Source organism: Thermobia domestica, chromosome 12 (assembly GCF_964235325.1).
Source record: "Thermobia domestica chromosome 12, izTheDome1.hap1.1, whole genome shotgun sequence".
Classification (NCBI taxonomy): domain Eukaryota; kingdom Metazoa; phylum Arthropoda; class Insecta; order Zygentoma; family Lepismatidae; genus Thermobia; species Thermobia domestica.
In genome coordinates this window covers 208871978-208889124 of record NC_137465.1, presented here as the reverse complement: position 1 = coordinate 208889124, position 17147 = coordinate 208871978, and the positions used below count along the sequence as shown (strand labels likewise).

Sequence of the window (17147 nt, the reverse complement as noted above, 5' to 3'; positions counted from 1 at the left end):
CAAATCCTCCGATGGGAAGCACACTGCTAGCCTACTGGAGCGTCGCGCGGCCACCAGTCTTATTACGGACAAATCCTGCATATTTAAATTTGCTCCAAGCCGGACAATTGCCTCCATGACGTTTCAATTGATCTTATGGAACTTTCTACTTAATCCAATACGAGCGGGACATGAGCACAGCATCTTCGAGGATAGTTAAAATCACCGAATCCTCAATGAATTTCACCTTGCGATAATCAGCCTATCACCTAAAACCACTGGACTTTACCATAGTGGAGGCCACCAAACAAGTTATATTTGAATATTGGCATTACAGATCTAAACTACGTTAATTGTGAAATGTATATGCACAGTAAAACTATTAAAAGCATTTAATAAAAGACAAAAGTAAAGCATAAATATAAAAAATTAGTGGATAACAAAAGTGAGTGCCGTTAATGATGTCTGTTACAATAATCACATCAAACAAAGTTCTACAAAAGCAGAGACTGAAACTGAAACCAAAGCTATGTTGTTTAATTGAAAAAAAAAAAAAAATACATGTATAATGATATTAACTTCTGTTACTTAACTAAAAGCAAGGATCATTTAACAGTATCGCTTCTAATTAAAATTAACAGAGAAGTTCATTATAGGGTTCTCATAATCAAAAGGTAATAGTAATAATTAGTAAATACATGTAGAGAGTGAATGTCTGGTATCCTAAATTTATCGGAATTACGTGTAACATTACTAGCAGACATGTAAATCAATCTTATACACCTTTTTTTCCACTAGTGACGCTTTAGTGAATAAATCAATATGATTTCTTTTACGTAGACAAAATGAAAGTCTACACTGTAAAAAATGAGGTGTTGAAACAACACAAAATGACTACCACTTTAGCGTGTTACTTGTGTGTTAATTCAGCGTCAAGTTTTTTTTTTTTTTTGTTCGTCGTTCCGTTTAAAGGGTTGTGCCCTTTCTTCGGGTACGTGCTGTAATGTAGATCAATTGTCTCTATGGAAATATAGGTGGTCTAAGGGTTATCAGGTTTATTTTTCTTTATTCATCACATTAATATTAAACATATATGGATTGAAATGATTCCAGGAGAAAAATAAAATAAAATAAATAGCCTAAATAAATAACACAAGCAGTAATAGGTTAATGGCTAGAATTGAATATTGCCAGTTACTACATAAACATAAATGATGAGAGGAAAAGAAAGTTGAGGGCTGCAATAAGAAAATGAACAAATGCAATGAATGGATGAAATGCAGTGCTTTGGACGTCACATCACAAGGTTATGTTAGTTCAGACGAATGAAGTTATCTTCTGTTCCCGGGGCGATTCAGGAACTGATGAAGACGGAGGAGGCCCTTGTTAATAGGTATTACTTGCATATGATGGATAGATATGAGATGGAAGCTCATGCGGTCGGTAGATCGTATAGATTTTGGGGTCCAATATGTCATCATCTAACTGTAAATGATATAATGTTATGAAGTGTTGGAGAGGGGTGTCAATGAAAGTTGGTGGTGCATCGTTGTCACGGTCGTAGCGGAGTATATCAAGTATCATAGGATGGGGCTATGCCATACGTTTGCTGATGTAACGTATACGAAGCTGTTCCAGGTGCGTTAATAATGGCGGAAAATCGATCATCTCATAAAGTAAACGTGTTGAATGCGGTTTTTTGAAAACTTAAGAAAAAACGGGTGTCTGAAGCTGATTCGATTTTTTTGGTCAAAAGTCGGTTTCGATTTTAAGATCGGTTCGATTTTCTACCTAAAACCTTTTCGGTTCTTCGGTAACGTGTTTGCGAATGAGTAGTTCGAATAAGAACAAGAAACGACATCGACTTTGGCGAGAATCACAGTGGTTTCAGGAAAAACCCTAAACTCTTTTGTAAAACAAACGAAAACGGTTTCGGTGTAAAACCAAGCCGGTTTTTGACGAAAACGTAAAAGAGTTCGGTGAAAACCTGAAGCGGTTGTGAAGTAAGCAAAAAAAAAACGGTTTTTCAATTTTTAGAAACCGGTTTTCAACTTCTATAAAAAACAGGTTTACTATCCTCATTATAATATTGATTGTTTCTATTTTGTCCGTACGGATTGTGCACTTATTTAGAGTACTTATTCCTCGCAAGCCTCCTGTTTGCTGTATCCTATAAGTTATCCTTAATTAATCTAATTGGTTGTATTTAGCGTTGTGAACTGATCAGTATTTAATCGGCTGACCGGTATTTTTGTCAGGCTTAATTATATATTCCAAGGTTTTAAAATACAATTATTTTCACTTGTTGTAAAGGAATAAGATCAAAGATAGAACCTGTTCTTCGGACGCTGAATCCATATCGAAAAGCCATACTCGCTATCAAAGATAGAACCTGTTTCTCGGACGTTGAATCCATATCAAAAAGCTATTACTCGCTATGAAAGATAGAACCTGTTCCTCGGACGCTGAATCTATGTCAAAAAGCTATTACTCGCTATCAAAGATAGAACCTGTTCCTCGAATGCTGAATCCATATCAAAAAGCCATACTCGCTATCAAAGATAGAACCTGTTCCTCGGGCGCTGAATGTATGTCAAAAAGCTATTACTCGCTATCAAAGATAGAACCTGTTCCTCGAATGCTGAATCCATATCAAAAAGCTATTACTCGCTATCAAAGATAGAACCTGTTCCTCGGGCGCTGAATCTGTCAAAAAGCTATTACTCGCTATCAAAGATAGAACCTGTTTCTCGGACGTTGAATCCATATCAAAAAGCTATTACTCGCTATCAAAGATAGAACCTGTTCCTCGGGCGCTGAATCCATATCAAAAAGCCATACTCGCTATCAAAGATAGAACCTGTTTCTCGGACGTTGAACCCATATCAAAAAGTTATTACTCGCTATGAAAGATAGAAGCTGTTCCTCGGACGCTGAATCTATGTCAAAAAGCTATTACTCGCTATCAAAGATAGAAGCTGTTCCTCGGACGCTGAATCTATGTCAAAAAGCTATTACTCGCTATCAAAGATAGAACCTGTTCCTCGAATGCTGAATCCATATCAAAAAGCTATTACTCGCTATCAAAGATAGAACCTGTTCCTCGGGCGCTGAATCCATATCAAAAAGCCATACTCGCTATCAAAGATAGAACCTGTTCCTCGAATGCTGAATCCATATCAAAAAGCTATTACTCGCTATCAAAGATAGAACCTGTTCCTCGGGCGCTGAATCTATGTCAAAAAGCTATTACTCGCTATCAAAGATAGAACCTGTTTCTCGGACGTTGAATCCATATCAAAAAGCTATTACTCGCTATCAAAGATAGAACCTGTTCCTCGGGCGCTGAATCCATATCAAAAAGCCATACTCGCTATCAAAGATAGAACCTGTTTCTCGGACGTTGAATCCATATCAAAAAGTTATTACTCGCTATGAAAGATAGAAGCTGTTCCTCGGACGCTGAATCTATGTCAAAAAGCTATTACTCGCTATGAAAGATAGAACCTGTTCCTCGGACGCTGAATCTATGTCAAAAAGCTATTACTCGCTATGAAAGATAGAACCTGTTCCTCGAATGCTGAATCCATATCAAAAAGCCATACTCGCTATCAAAGATAGAACCTGTTTCTCGGACGTTGAATCCATATCAAAAAGCTATTACTCGCTATCAAAGATAAAACCTGTTCCTCGGGCGCTGAATCCATATCAAAAAGCCATACTTGCTGTCAAAGATAGAACCTGTTTCTCGGACGTTGAATCCATATCAAAAAGCTATTACTCGCTATGAAAGATAGGACCTGTTCCTCGGGCGCTGAATCCATGTCAAAAAGCTATTACTCGCTATCAAATATAGAACCTGTTCCTCGAATGCTGAATCCATATCAAAAAGCCATACTCGCTATCAAAGATAGAACCTGCTTCTCGGACGTTGAATCCATATCAAAAAGTTATTACTCGCTATGAATGATAGAACCTGTTCCTCGGACGCTGAATCTATGTCAAAAAGCTATTATTCGCTATCAAAGATAGAACCTGTTCCTCGAATGCTGAATCCATATCAAAAAGCCATACTCGCTATCAAAGATAGAACCTGTTTCTCGGACGTTGAATCCATATCAAAAAGTTATTACTCGCTATGAAAGATAGAACCTGTTCCTCGGACGCTGAATCTATGTCAAAAAGTTATTACTCGCTATCAAAGATAGAACCTGTTCCTCGAATGCTGAATCCATATCAAAAAGCCATACTCGCTATGAAAGATAGAACCTGTTTCTCGGACGTTGAATCCATATCAAAAAGCTTTTACTCACTATCAAATATAGAACCTGTTCCTCGAATGCTGAATCCATATCAAAAAGCCATACTCGCTATCAAAGATAGAACCTGTTCCTCGGGCGCTGAATCTATGTCAAAAATCTATTACTCGCTATCAAATATAGAACCTGTTCCTCGAATGCTGAATCCATATCAAAAAGCCATACTCGCTATGAAAGATAGAACCTGTTTCTCGGACGTTGAATCCATATCAAAAAGCTATTACTCGCTACCAAAGATAGAACCTGTTCCTCGAATGCTGAATCCATGTCAAAAAGCTTTTACTCGCTATCAAATATAGAACCTGTTCCTCGAATGCTGAATCCATATCAAAAAGCCATACTCGCTATCAAAGATAGAACCTGTTTCTCGGACGTTGAATCCATATCAAAAAGCTATTACTCGCTACCAAAGATAGAACCTGTTCCTTGAATGCTGAATCCATGTCAAAAAGCTTTTACTCGCTATCAAATATAGAACCTGTTCCTCGAATGCTGAATCCATATCAAAAAGCCATACTCGCTATCAAAGATAGAACCTGTTTCTCGGACGTTGAATCCATATCAAAAAGTTATTACTCGCTATGAAAGATAGAACCTGTTCCTCGGACGCTGAATCTATGTCAAAAAGTTATTACTCGCTATCAAAGATGGAACCTGTTTCTCGGACGTTGAATCCATATCAAAAAGCTATTACTCGCTATCAAAGATAGAACCTGTTCCTCGGGCGCTGAATCCATGTCAAAAAGCTTTTACTCGCTATCAAATATAGAACCTGTTCCTCGAATGCTGAATCCATATCAAAAAGCTATTACTCGCTATCAAAGATAGAACCTGTCTCTCGGACGTTGAATCCATGTCAAAAAGCTATTACTCGCTATCAAAGATAGAACCTGTTCCTCGGGCGCTGAATCCATGTCAAAAAGCTTTTACTCGCTATCAAATATAGAACCTGTTCCTCGAATGCTAAATCCATATCAAAAAGCCATACTCGCTATCAAAGATAGAACCTATTCCTCGGGCGCTGAATCTATGTCAAAAAGCTATTACTCGCTATCAAATATAGAACCTGTTCCTCGAATGCTGAATCCATATCAAAAAGCCATACTCGCTATCAAAGATAGAACCTGTTTCTCGGACGTTGAATCCATATCAAAAAGCTATTACTCGCTATCAAAGATAGAACCTGTTTCTCGGACGTTGAATCCATATCAAAAAGCTATTACTCGCTATCAAAGATAGAACCTGTTCCTCGGACGTTGAATCCATATCAAAAAGCTATTACTCGCTATGAAAGATAGAAGCTGTTCCTCGGGCGCTGAATCCATGTCAAAAAGCTTTTACTCGCTATCAAAGATAGATTCTGTTCCTCGGGCCCTGAATCCATATTAAAAAGCCATACTCGCTATCAAAGATAGAACCTGTTCCTCGGACAATAAATCCATATCAAAAAGTTATTACTCGCTACTCCATACTGTTTCTGTTCTGTGGCAATAAAGGTTAAAGCAAAAGTGATTGGTTTGAACAACTTCCGTTTTAATTACTAGAGGGTCAACGGAAGAGGCGGAACTTCTCGATATCTCAAGCAGCTTCTCGATATCTCAAACTCTTTTTGCTATATATAAATAAGTATTAAAACCGAAAATACTAATAAATTTCGATTATTTCTGCTTTTGGTAGAGTGTTGTGCGTGCTGATGGGATGGGATGTTTTCTTGAGACGCTAAATGCATTGCTAAAACAGCTTCTCATTATCTACTACCGTTTTAAATCTACGGAAATAAATAATGAAACCGGAACTACTAGTAAATTTAAACTACTTCCTGTTTTGGTACGGTATTGCAGGTAGGATGGTATGTTCTCTTAAGACTCTGAAGCGATTGTAAAAGGTTGCTTGTTGCTATTTGTTACCGTTTTTAATATATACTGATCAAAGCCAAAGCTGGAAACGGTTGTTTTTTTTTTATCGTTTCCAGTTTGAATATAGAGCTAACGGAGAGGGATATAATCTATTTTTACGACGCTGAATCGATGTCGTTTACCATTTTTGCTCTGCAGACCTCAACAATGAAACCGGAAATACTAATAAATTCCAAGCACCTCCGGTTTCTGTAACGTGTTGCTTATTGCATTGTTTTCAGACGCTGCATCGACTGAAAAATAACTGTAATTTAACACCGTTTTTGGTGTATGGAGATGTATATTAAAACCGGAAATGGTTAATTTTTAAAAATCATTTTCGGTGTAAATAGGTGTTAACGGAGGAAATAGAACCTATCCTTTTGGCGCTTCATCGATTGCAAAGAACCTCTTGTCGATATCTCTTGTAGATGTTTTTGCTCTGATATGCTACCTGTCGACGGACATACACACGGACGGACAAAATTATTCTGTCAAGTTTCCAACACTTACGAATAATAGTTTGGAAATCTAAAAAGCTTGAGAGTTACAACGAAACAGCTCAAAAAGGCTGGGAACAGGTTTGGGGAAGGTGGAAGATCGTTGCACGGAAATACATTGTGTTCTTTCATGTTGAGTGTTTAGTTTCAATCAGAAGAATAACGTCCGCGTTGGATTTTATGTCATCTTCCGATGGATCTCTAATGTTTTTAGTAGTTTCTTCACTTTCCTGGTTGATTCTATGAGAAGAGAGATTACATTTCACAACTATCCCAATATATATAGACAAACCATCTGCAAATACAGTAGGCTCAAGAGGAAAATATGATTACAAAAATTATCTTTGAATTTGCAAACTGTTAGTACAGAATACAATGCAATCATTCACTATATTGCGCTTTCTACAACAACGAGCACTTAATAAATATATCTATATATACACAACTATTTACAACGCGGTACTAGAGTTTGCTTCCATAGTACGCAGATTGAAGAAACATTCCCAGTCTGAACTGGTAAAATTGTTATGTCACAAAAACTTAGTTCGTTCTAAGCGCAAACATTCCTGCTTCATATCACGAATGGCGCGATTTTCTTTCAAGTTCAGTTTGTAACTAGCCACGACCACAAGAGCAACTGGATCAACATGTCCACACGAAAGCCGGTTGATTAAAACCCAACTGTCAAAGTTCAGAAGACGACTTTTGAATAACTGACGAGAAACTACTTGAAGTTCATGACGATTGCCCAGAGTTCGAAAAGTAACTCTTAAAGGCTCAACAACAACTAACCGAAGTTTAAACCGCAACTACCGAAGACTTAACATCCACTGCCGACGTTCAAAACCCAACAACAACTGTCACTTTCCTCTGTATTGTTTTTATTCCAAGCCATTTCCCACCAAAACAGTAGGCTCGCACTGAACATAGGGTGTTTTCTTACGGCGGGGAGAGTGTAGTGCAAAGGGGTGCATTCAGGTGTATGTACCTACCCCTTGACCTATTTACAGTAGAAAACTACACTTTTTCTTTTTTTACATTAGTAACTTTTCACTGCGACGTTTAATTACAAAACTGCTGGTATCATCGTATTGTACAAAGATACAGCTTTCAAACTATATGTATTACTTTGTGTAAGATAGCAAATTTAATGATGAAATTGTTGAATAAACACAGAAACACGTTTCAAAATACTTGGCTCTCTCACCCTCAGTCTTGTGTCCATCCGGGGGAGACATCTGGTGGGAGAATTTGGAAAGTTTTCACCTGTATGAGAGAGGTGAGGGATGTTTTCCTAGAGAGTTTTTATGTATTTGTATAGAATTGGAGCAAAAGTCTGCTTGAATCTTATTACAAAAATAAACTACATGTAATAATATATATTTGGTTAAATCATCTTGTGCTGTCATGTTGAAATAAATATAAATAGCTGAAAATGTTTGCTCAGTCGCCTTGTCCTCCTCAGGAAGACTTCTGCCTTTTAAAACATGGCGGCATGGCTGTTCCTTGTACCATGCATTCCGTCCTTTTATTGATATAAGACTTCATTTTAATAATATACTATATTTAAACTAGATGCGGCCTAATCTATCTACCTAAAAACTACTACGGACATATCAAGAACATTTTTAACAATTTTATAAAGAATTACGCGTGGAAACATCTGTACAAAACGGGGTGAAGTCTTATTGACGGAATAGCTCTCACTCGGAGTCTCTCAACAAAGTTTAAAAAGGTAGGTCCGTCTGGCTGGCGGAGAAAGTTCGTTGTTTCTTAGACGCTTGCATATTAAATCATGACAAAAGTGGGAGGAGCTCCCAGAAATCACACTTCTTTGAATGCTGGATTTTGGCATGTATTTGCTAGTTTTCAGTACTTTCCAGCAACCAAAGATTTTCGCGACAGTCGGACTCCACTGTCCAATGTTTCTCCCTTACGAAACAATAACTAAAATACTAGTCCTTATCAGGATATATTCTCTATGCGTCTATACACTTCTATAATATGAAAATGCAGATGAAAACTATGCATTCGTGTTCTCTCTCAGAAAGCATAGCTCCTGTACAGAACAAAGGTTTTTCGTTGAAACTTTTTTTCTACTCTGCGTTGACCCAGAGCGAGAGAATGAAGCTATCGTCGTTTTATATGTTTGTTTGATACACAAAATATTATTAAATGAAGACTTGATACACAATCTAATATACCTAATGAATGAAGTATACCATCTTTACATACTTCACCTTTTGATGATTAACAAAAATAAACATACGCAAATAAACTTAAGCCTAACTAGTGCTTCCACACCTAACACTTTATTTATGAATAAATATCAATATAATTAAACCTCTAAATATCTAAATATGCGTGTATGTAAATGAAGCGAAAAATGTATATGCAAATTAGCCTTGTGAATAATATATGTATGCACTATACACCGGATAACGGATTTTTCCCAGTGTGTTATATAACCTCTTTGGTCCTGTATTTGTAAGCATAATTTCTGTATTTGTTTCCGTCTATAGCCTTGGCGCGCATGCATGTGGTGGGAAGAAACGGGGCACAGTGTTGCCAATGTCGGGGTGTATGTCTCCTGTAGGCGACATTAGGACTCAGCGAGTCAAAAATGTTTCCTACTGTCATTATGTCTCCCACAGGAGACGCGGAGACTGAAGAGGTCATATCATACGTAAGAAAAGGCACTGGGAAGTAAAGTGGAAATCCTTAAATTTTCATCATAGAAGAGATTAACATTACCAGTTAAACTGCTAAAATAGGAAAATCAGCAGTATATGTATTTATTAAAAAGCATAGCAAATTAAAACATTTACAGTAATAACAGGTGTCAATATAATTCCAATAGTCAGGAAAGAAATCTTGTATCTTCTGAAGAGTCTAAAAGGCACATGAGTTTAGAGCCACATTTGAAAAATATTTTAAAATATACACTTTTTCGGAACGTGATTGAAACTTTACTGTTGGATAGCAAAAGCGTAAAGACAAAAATTATCGTGAAATTGTTCTGCTATTGTACTAGGTACGTGAAAGAAAATCCCAACCAAGCCTAAAACGAAACAAATACCAAGTTAGGTAAAATCAGTCTCTCATAGATAAACAAAATAGACGGCCTTTTTAAATTGCGGGAAAGATTTTGTAGTTCGGATTTCAAGTTCAACGTTTCCTAAATAGCTCCGTGACTGAAATGGGTTATAAGCCTCAAATAAACAAACAAAGCATTACTTTGTGCATTTAATAGTATTTGCTATTTATTAACACAAGTCTAAGAAATAATTTAATATATTTTCTCTAATATTACTTTCGAAGTTACTTTTGAGTGGACCTAACCGTATTGTTCTACCGACTTCCATGAGATAATGAGTCAAGCAGAAAGGGCTGTGAACAATACTCGATTGGTGACCATCGGAGAATATCATATATGACTGGCAGTGCGATGTTTGCCCAGAGTCATGAAGATAATTGTAGGGTTAATTAAAAAGGAGTAGTCTTCAGTCAAGGAAAGTATCAAACACGACAATAATACTAGCGATGTGCTGTCCACACATCCCCTACTTAAAATGGCAAGTTTATGTCCTTCTCAGCTTTGTGAAAATAATTGAAAAATAAGGCTAGTTTGTGGCGCAATAGTAAAAGTAGAATATTCTCTTAGATGACATCCAAACACAAGATGTAAAAAAAATATAAAATAAAAATAAAAATAAAAATAAAAATAAAAATAAAAATAAAAATAAAAATAAATAAAAATAAAAACAAAAATCGAGTGCACTGGTACAGCAAGTGCTAAAAACGTAAACCATATGTATGAAGGCATGCTACAATTCTCTTCAACAGATTATTGCATACTATCTGAATCTTGCGCACAGGGATTTTCTTATTACCAGTGGCCTTGCCTTGTGCAGTTCGCAAGAGCACGCGAACCGCCAAATATTGTGTGCTGTTTGTTGCTCCGTATGATATTTAATAATATTTAGAATATTATTATACTGTCGTTTCGTTTCTACTCTTCGCTTGCTTTACCCCTTGCGTATATGTATCCCATCATCAAAACATGTTCACAACATAGCAGCGAGCGTGATAGACTGCTCTGTGTGTAGTACAGAAGGGAAACGCGGACAGCTGAGATGAGGAACTGCGGTCTCCTGACGTTCAAATCAAGATTTTCACGAGCAGCGTTGACAGCTGTAGTTGACTTATTTTCAGTAATGGTGCGCTTTAAACAGAATCAAAGAATGAAACTGCGTTGGCAGCAGTTGTTGACTAATATCCAGTAATGTGACGCTTTAAATAGAATCAAAGAATGAATTGCAATTTAAAATAGAACAATAGTAGTAGCATATAACTCATTCTTTCAATCAGTTATCTACGTTTCTTTTTATCTCAACTTCTTATACTGAAAATACCCAACGGAACAAACAAAATTACAGCTTTCCAAGGTCGTACCAAGGGAAATGTGAGGTTTAGAACCCTTCCCCAGACATTCTTAAATTAACCTAGTACAAACTTAAATTTTTGTTTATTTTCAAGACTTTTTAAAAATACATATAGTCTAATCTCTGATTTTTTCTTTAGGCTACTATTTTCCTGCCTAATTAAACTAAACGTTTGTAAGAAAAGCGAATAGCTTATCAAAACATACCGTACTTGGTAACATTGCTACAATGATAAAACCGTACCTTTTGTATTGTGGAAACCTAAAGAAAATTTTGGAACATTTTGTACGACATTCATCTTTAATACACACAAAATAGAAAAAGACAAGTATTGGTATTTGCAGTAACGTTCAGTCAGGTTTGTAGTGTTAGGCTTCCTCAAATATTTTCTCAATACTAGTGAATCTAAGGCCTGTTCGATACGGAAATATTTTTCGAAAGATTTCTTTTAAGAAAAATCTTATCACTACCCTATTTTGTAGAGGATTCTGTTGAGTGATGGCAAACTACTGTATATCTTTTAGTGTACTGACGAATTGTGAAAGTTTAGAAAGAAGTTCGAAGATAATCGACCAAAGTTAACTATCATCTGGAGGTGAAAACTAAACTGTGTCGAGATTTCAAAGTTAATTTAAAACAATAAATGGCTGATAGCTTCTGAAATGAAAATATCATTGTTTTGCTTTTCTGGCGTCTTATATGAAGGGAATTAACAGTCGACCTGAATTGTGTAATATATTTGGGATATCTGATTGAAAAGGTAAAGAAGTATGAGAACTGTAATAAACACATTAAAGCTATGCTGTATTTAACTGGTGTGAGCACGAGAGGCGCAGCCACATGAAGAATCTACCGGGTTTGGATCCCGCCTCTAAACTTCCTAACTCGACGTTCGCTTGTACACTTTCATAATAAAACTGTAATTGTTTAGTAGAGAAATGACTGATGTAGCCTAAAAAATTGACGTTACATTTCATCAGTAGATTTGGATTCTACATAAATTTCCTTTAATTTGATGTATATATCATTGTATGTTTGTGCATATTTAGGTAGAAACTTCTTTGAAATCCTTATAAATCCGTACAATTCTAAGGAGTTGCTATTAAGATTTCAATGATTGTATAAAAATCAATGAATATATATAATTACTTTCATAGGTTTTTTAAATAGATTTTCTTATTCAAAATACTGAAACAAATTCTAGAGTAGAACTTTCTAACGACTGTGAACTACCGAAAAATTATGTCACAAGACGCCACTGTTTATTACCCGTTCAATATTCGATTTCATTCTTCAACAGTTCATGCGTTCGTACCATACAGCTTTGACTTTAATATTTCCCACAGTTAATAGTTACACACACTAAGATCAGTTGATTCTGTGGACTATAATTATTTTAAGATGAATCATTCTGTAAAGTGGCTTTCTAAGAATTTCATTGAGTCACCTGCAGTATCAGCAACAGGCTTAGTGCATGTTCTTGTTGGAACCATATATCACTTTTTCTCGCATACCGTTAGAAATTAAATTAAATTACAACCTCCTGATTTTAGGACCAGTTGTAAATCATAAATCTGTACTGTCCACGCTCACATGAATAACCACAAATGGGTACTTACCAAAGTGACAGCGATGAGTATACACAGAAAAATGACAATGGTGATCGTTTTCCACGTGACGACATTGGCGGCAGGAACAGACTGTGTTGTATTCCCATTTAAAGTTTCGTTCTCGCCTAACGTCAAGGTGCTGGCCGTCTCGTTGTCCATGCGATTTCAATTCGTCTGCAACATAAAAGAAAAATAAATGCATATAAATATTTGTTTTCTTGTATATTCACAGAGAATATCACGATATTTGTGCTTTACATGACACATTTTTCTTTTGTTAATATGCTTGAACGGTCTATTTTCAAACATTATGCAAATAGTGAGCACGTGTAAAATGTAGAAAACATGACTAATGCGTTTCAAGGGTACGAATTTCAACTTTTCCGAAGTGAATGTTTCGTATTAAAAATATAAAACAGTTTCCGAAAAAAGCTTAATCGACTTTACACACGAAACCCACTTGTTTAAAATGCTACAAACAACAGACACAGTATAATCTACTATGAATGTGTTCCGAAACGTTGCAGTACAACCCCTGTGATATTATGCAACCACAATCACGGTAAAGAATATATGGTTACCTACAAGCGTGTTACTTAGCCCAAGATACGTATAAAGCAAAGTAGTTCAGTTTGGGCTAAACAAAGGCGAAAAACGGAACCTCACTGTGACGCACAGAGCGTATAGACCAGACCACAGTATATGTACGGAGCAGACAACATTTTTTTGTTAAGGCACGTGCTTTTTTGCAGTCGTATATTGGAAATAGTTTACGCTGTTTTCATACTTTCTTTAGTATTATTGAGTAATTAGAATGACAGTCACACATGTTGTGACAATATATGTGCATGTAACTATATGGGAGATCTCCTCTACTTGTGCTATTGTGATTAGTCCGAACAATTCTAAGAAGACAAAAGTCACTTTTTTTTAGCTTTCCTTAAAACTTTTTGGGTTTCCTTAAGATTCTATCACTTGCGGGGATATTGCAACAGACAGAACAACTTAAACCCAAAACTTCTATAATGTGTTCAATTCATTTCAAAGATAGTAACTATGTGAGATGTTTGAAAACCGAGTTGGTAAATTTAACCCTAGTGCATTACCATGAAAACTATAGTATAGGAGATACCGTGGGATCACTTAGAGATCCCAAATAAAAAATAAAACAATACCTTATTGCATTGCATTCTAACTCAGAGTGTCACTTTCGGCATTACTGACAATCATCGTCATTCAAAATAGAAAAGAAGTACTTGATGACCTCGTCTCCAGATAACAGGCACAACTACAACCCAGAATAGTCATGTTATCTTAGTAACGGGATTTAGCCTTTGAAATGAAATGAAATCTTTAAGTTTTACGTCCTACGGTTATGCCGGTTAGGCTAGAGGAGACGGTGATTATGAATAATGAATGAAATGGTGGAATGAAGAAAGTGGGAGGAAACGGGAGAACCCCGAGAAACCCACGCACATTGTGTTTCTCCACCACAAAGTTCACTTGGCGGGGGCTGAGATCGAATCCGGAACCGCAAGCACCAGAGATGAACGCTCTACCACTGAGCCACCGCGGCCCGGATTTAGCCTTTGAGACTAGCTACTTTGTTATTTACAGCCTTTTTAAAAAAATTTAAGCAAGGTTGGTGGTATCTATTGCTTCAAGCAGTAACCTTAGGAAGAAAGAGGCTAGGTCATAAACAATGTAACGTAATGTAAGAAAATTTCGTTTTTGCTAAACACCTAACTTGCTCTATCATGCCAATAATGAAGTAATTTTCGGGAACAATAAATTAGTAGTTTCTGGCATCTATTGAGTACTATGTACACTACTAATTTTGCTCGTTTGGCAAGAAGAAACAAAAAACGAGAGAAAAATATTTTTTTACATAGCAAAACAACAGGAAACGATATTTTGTGTTCAATATATTAAACATACACAGGGGAGAAATTACAAGAACAGACTTCTAGATAGTCGCGTTCACATTCTAAAGGCTCCCGAACTGAAATGGGTCACTAAGCCCCAAATAAACAAATAAAGCGTTCATTTAAGAGTATACTGCATTAAATATCTCAAAGGTTCCAAAAGGACCCCACAGTAGTACACGAGGGTTAGATCCAACTAGGACCTTCCAATCGTAATACGGGGACTCTCAACATTCAAGTCTCAAGCTTACAGTCGTTCTTCCACAAAAAAGTGTTTCGGGGCGCACATGTAGTATTCCAGGGGGGGGGCACTGCTGGTACTATTTTATTTATTATTTTATTATAGACGTATTACTTTGGTCTCGTTCTGGGGGGCAGTCTCAGAGCTCCGGGGGGGGGAGCAGTGCCATCCCAAAAAACATCTGAAAGAAACACTGTTCCATACAGCATTTTCTGCATTCTTATAGATTGCAGTGAAGTCAGTGTATCCTTTCTCTTTTCAAATAAATAAATAAGTGAAGGAGTTCCAATCTTTGAGTCTTTGGCTGTTGACTCCTTCCTGCAATTGCGTACTTGAAAATGCAACTACTCCTCTTATTGCGATACCTTTACGTTTCACTTGCAAAAAAGAAAGAAAAAAAAGGAAAGAAAAAAAGGAAGTCAGTATTTTCACTACTACTAGATAATTATAAGAAGTTTGAGTGTGTAATATACCTTTGTTGAAAGAATTTAGGATTGTGATTTATTTTGTTTTTGTGGTGTTACCTATTCATGGCTTCCAGAACAAGAGAACCACATCATTGCTGGAGCAAAAGGACCCAAGGAGAGAAGGCCAGGCAGAACTAACCGGAAACCTTATATCTAAATCAACTCAAGGGATTTGTTGTCCCGGTTTCTGGCAAAGAGGACCAAGTTTTAACTATTATATCTTCAAATTAATTCTCTTATTGGGAGGGGGGCTTCATAATTACCCTCCTCCACCGGGGCCAACATTCTGACTTGGATTCCGAAATACCCTCTGTACTGGTGCCCGAAGGGATTTTTAGGACACGCCTGGTAACATATTTTGGCCAGAAGCGGCTCGTGAGGGAATTCACACTAATAAAAACTTAACTTTTATCGCTTGAAATGAAGAGAATAAGGAGTATTTAACGTATTAATTGTTGTATACAGCAATTAATACATTGAGAATTTTTTTTTCAGTTTCAAGCAAAAAAAAAAAAAAAATCTTGCATTTTACCCGTATGACTTCCCTCACCAATCGCCTCTGATTTTTGTCGGGCTCTACTCTAGTCAGGAAGTTGCTACAGGCATGTTTACATAAACAACACGACAGCCCCTTAAAACTTTTCTTACATTTCTCACCACACACACAAAAACAAAACAAAAAAAAAAAAAAAAAAAAAACAAAGAAAAAAGAACAAATATCCACATATATAGAAAAGTTGTGTGCTTATTTAACAAATTTTCATATAATACTAAATTGGTAATTTATATTAGAACAATGGCCAGCGGCATCATTGAGGTGGCAGGGGAATTGCCCCCCTGAGTTTGATATATGCGTTTCCAATAGTATAACAATATATCAATGAGAAATTTAAAACTGCATATATATATCGGTGGAGAATTTGCTCCCTCCCAAGCAAAGTCTGAAATAACGCTTCTAATAATAACAACCAACAATAAAAACGAAAATTGGCCAGGGCCTATATTTAAAGTTACTATTTAGGATTTACCTGGTGGAACTGAGGAAATCCATTGATAAATCTCAATCAGGATGCCATCTTATGGATTGGAACTCAGTACCTTTAGATTTAGAAGAATACTGACCACGAACTTTTGCCCACTCGTAATTGTAATTAAAATATTGTAAGTGATCGTTATATTGTTAAGTTTGTGGCGCAAATGAATTTATTCTACCGTAAAATGTATGGTAGATAGCTGGCAACCAATCTTGACGCTCATAGAGCCATATAGTGGCGTGATGTGCGGGATTCTAGGTTAGACTCCCGGTGGAAAACATATTGAATGCATTACAATGGCTCAGATTTCATGTTAAACTGTAGGACCAGGTCTCATATATCTTTGGTACTGGAAAGGGACGCTCAACTCTAACAACAAAATAACCAATCGACGCTTATTAAGCGAAAAATCGTAGTTACATCTACTTAAGGAAGATTCAGAGGAACATTGACGTTCTTGAGCATTGTATGAATCGAATACATCTCTCTTTATGACCAAGTAGAAGTCAGAGTCGTGTAGTGAAATGGTTTGAGACATTTGGGTGACGAAAGTGAGGCGAAACCAGACGTTCGAGTCTCTTTGAAGAACGTGTGCGTAATTTTAACTGTCTTCAAACTATTTTCTGTTTTCATGCCCCCACAGTGCTGAATCTGGGCTGTAAGATGGATGCGGGAATCTCCTTGAAACTACAATTCTTCCCTGCAACACCTTGGTAGCAACAGCTGTGTGCA

General features: G+C 36.6%; 1 protein-coding gene across 1 annotated transcript in view; it reads right to left on the bottom strand.

The window, feature by feature from the left end:
* Positions 1–17147, bottom strand: part of LOC145666999 (putative G-protein coupled receptor No18) — a 624395-nt gene that overhangs the window by 226890 nt on the left and 380358 nt on the right. Inside the window, exon 3 of the mRNA XM_081734677.1 lies at positions 12758–12922. Coding sequence (XP_081590803.1) covers positions 12758–12907 — 150 coding nt within the window. The 5' untranslated portion in view covers positions 12908–12922. The remainder of the gene's footprint in view (positions 1–12757; positions 12923–17147) is intronic.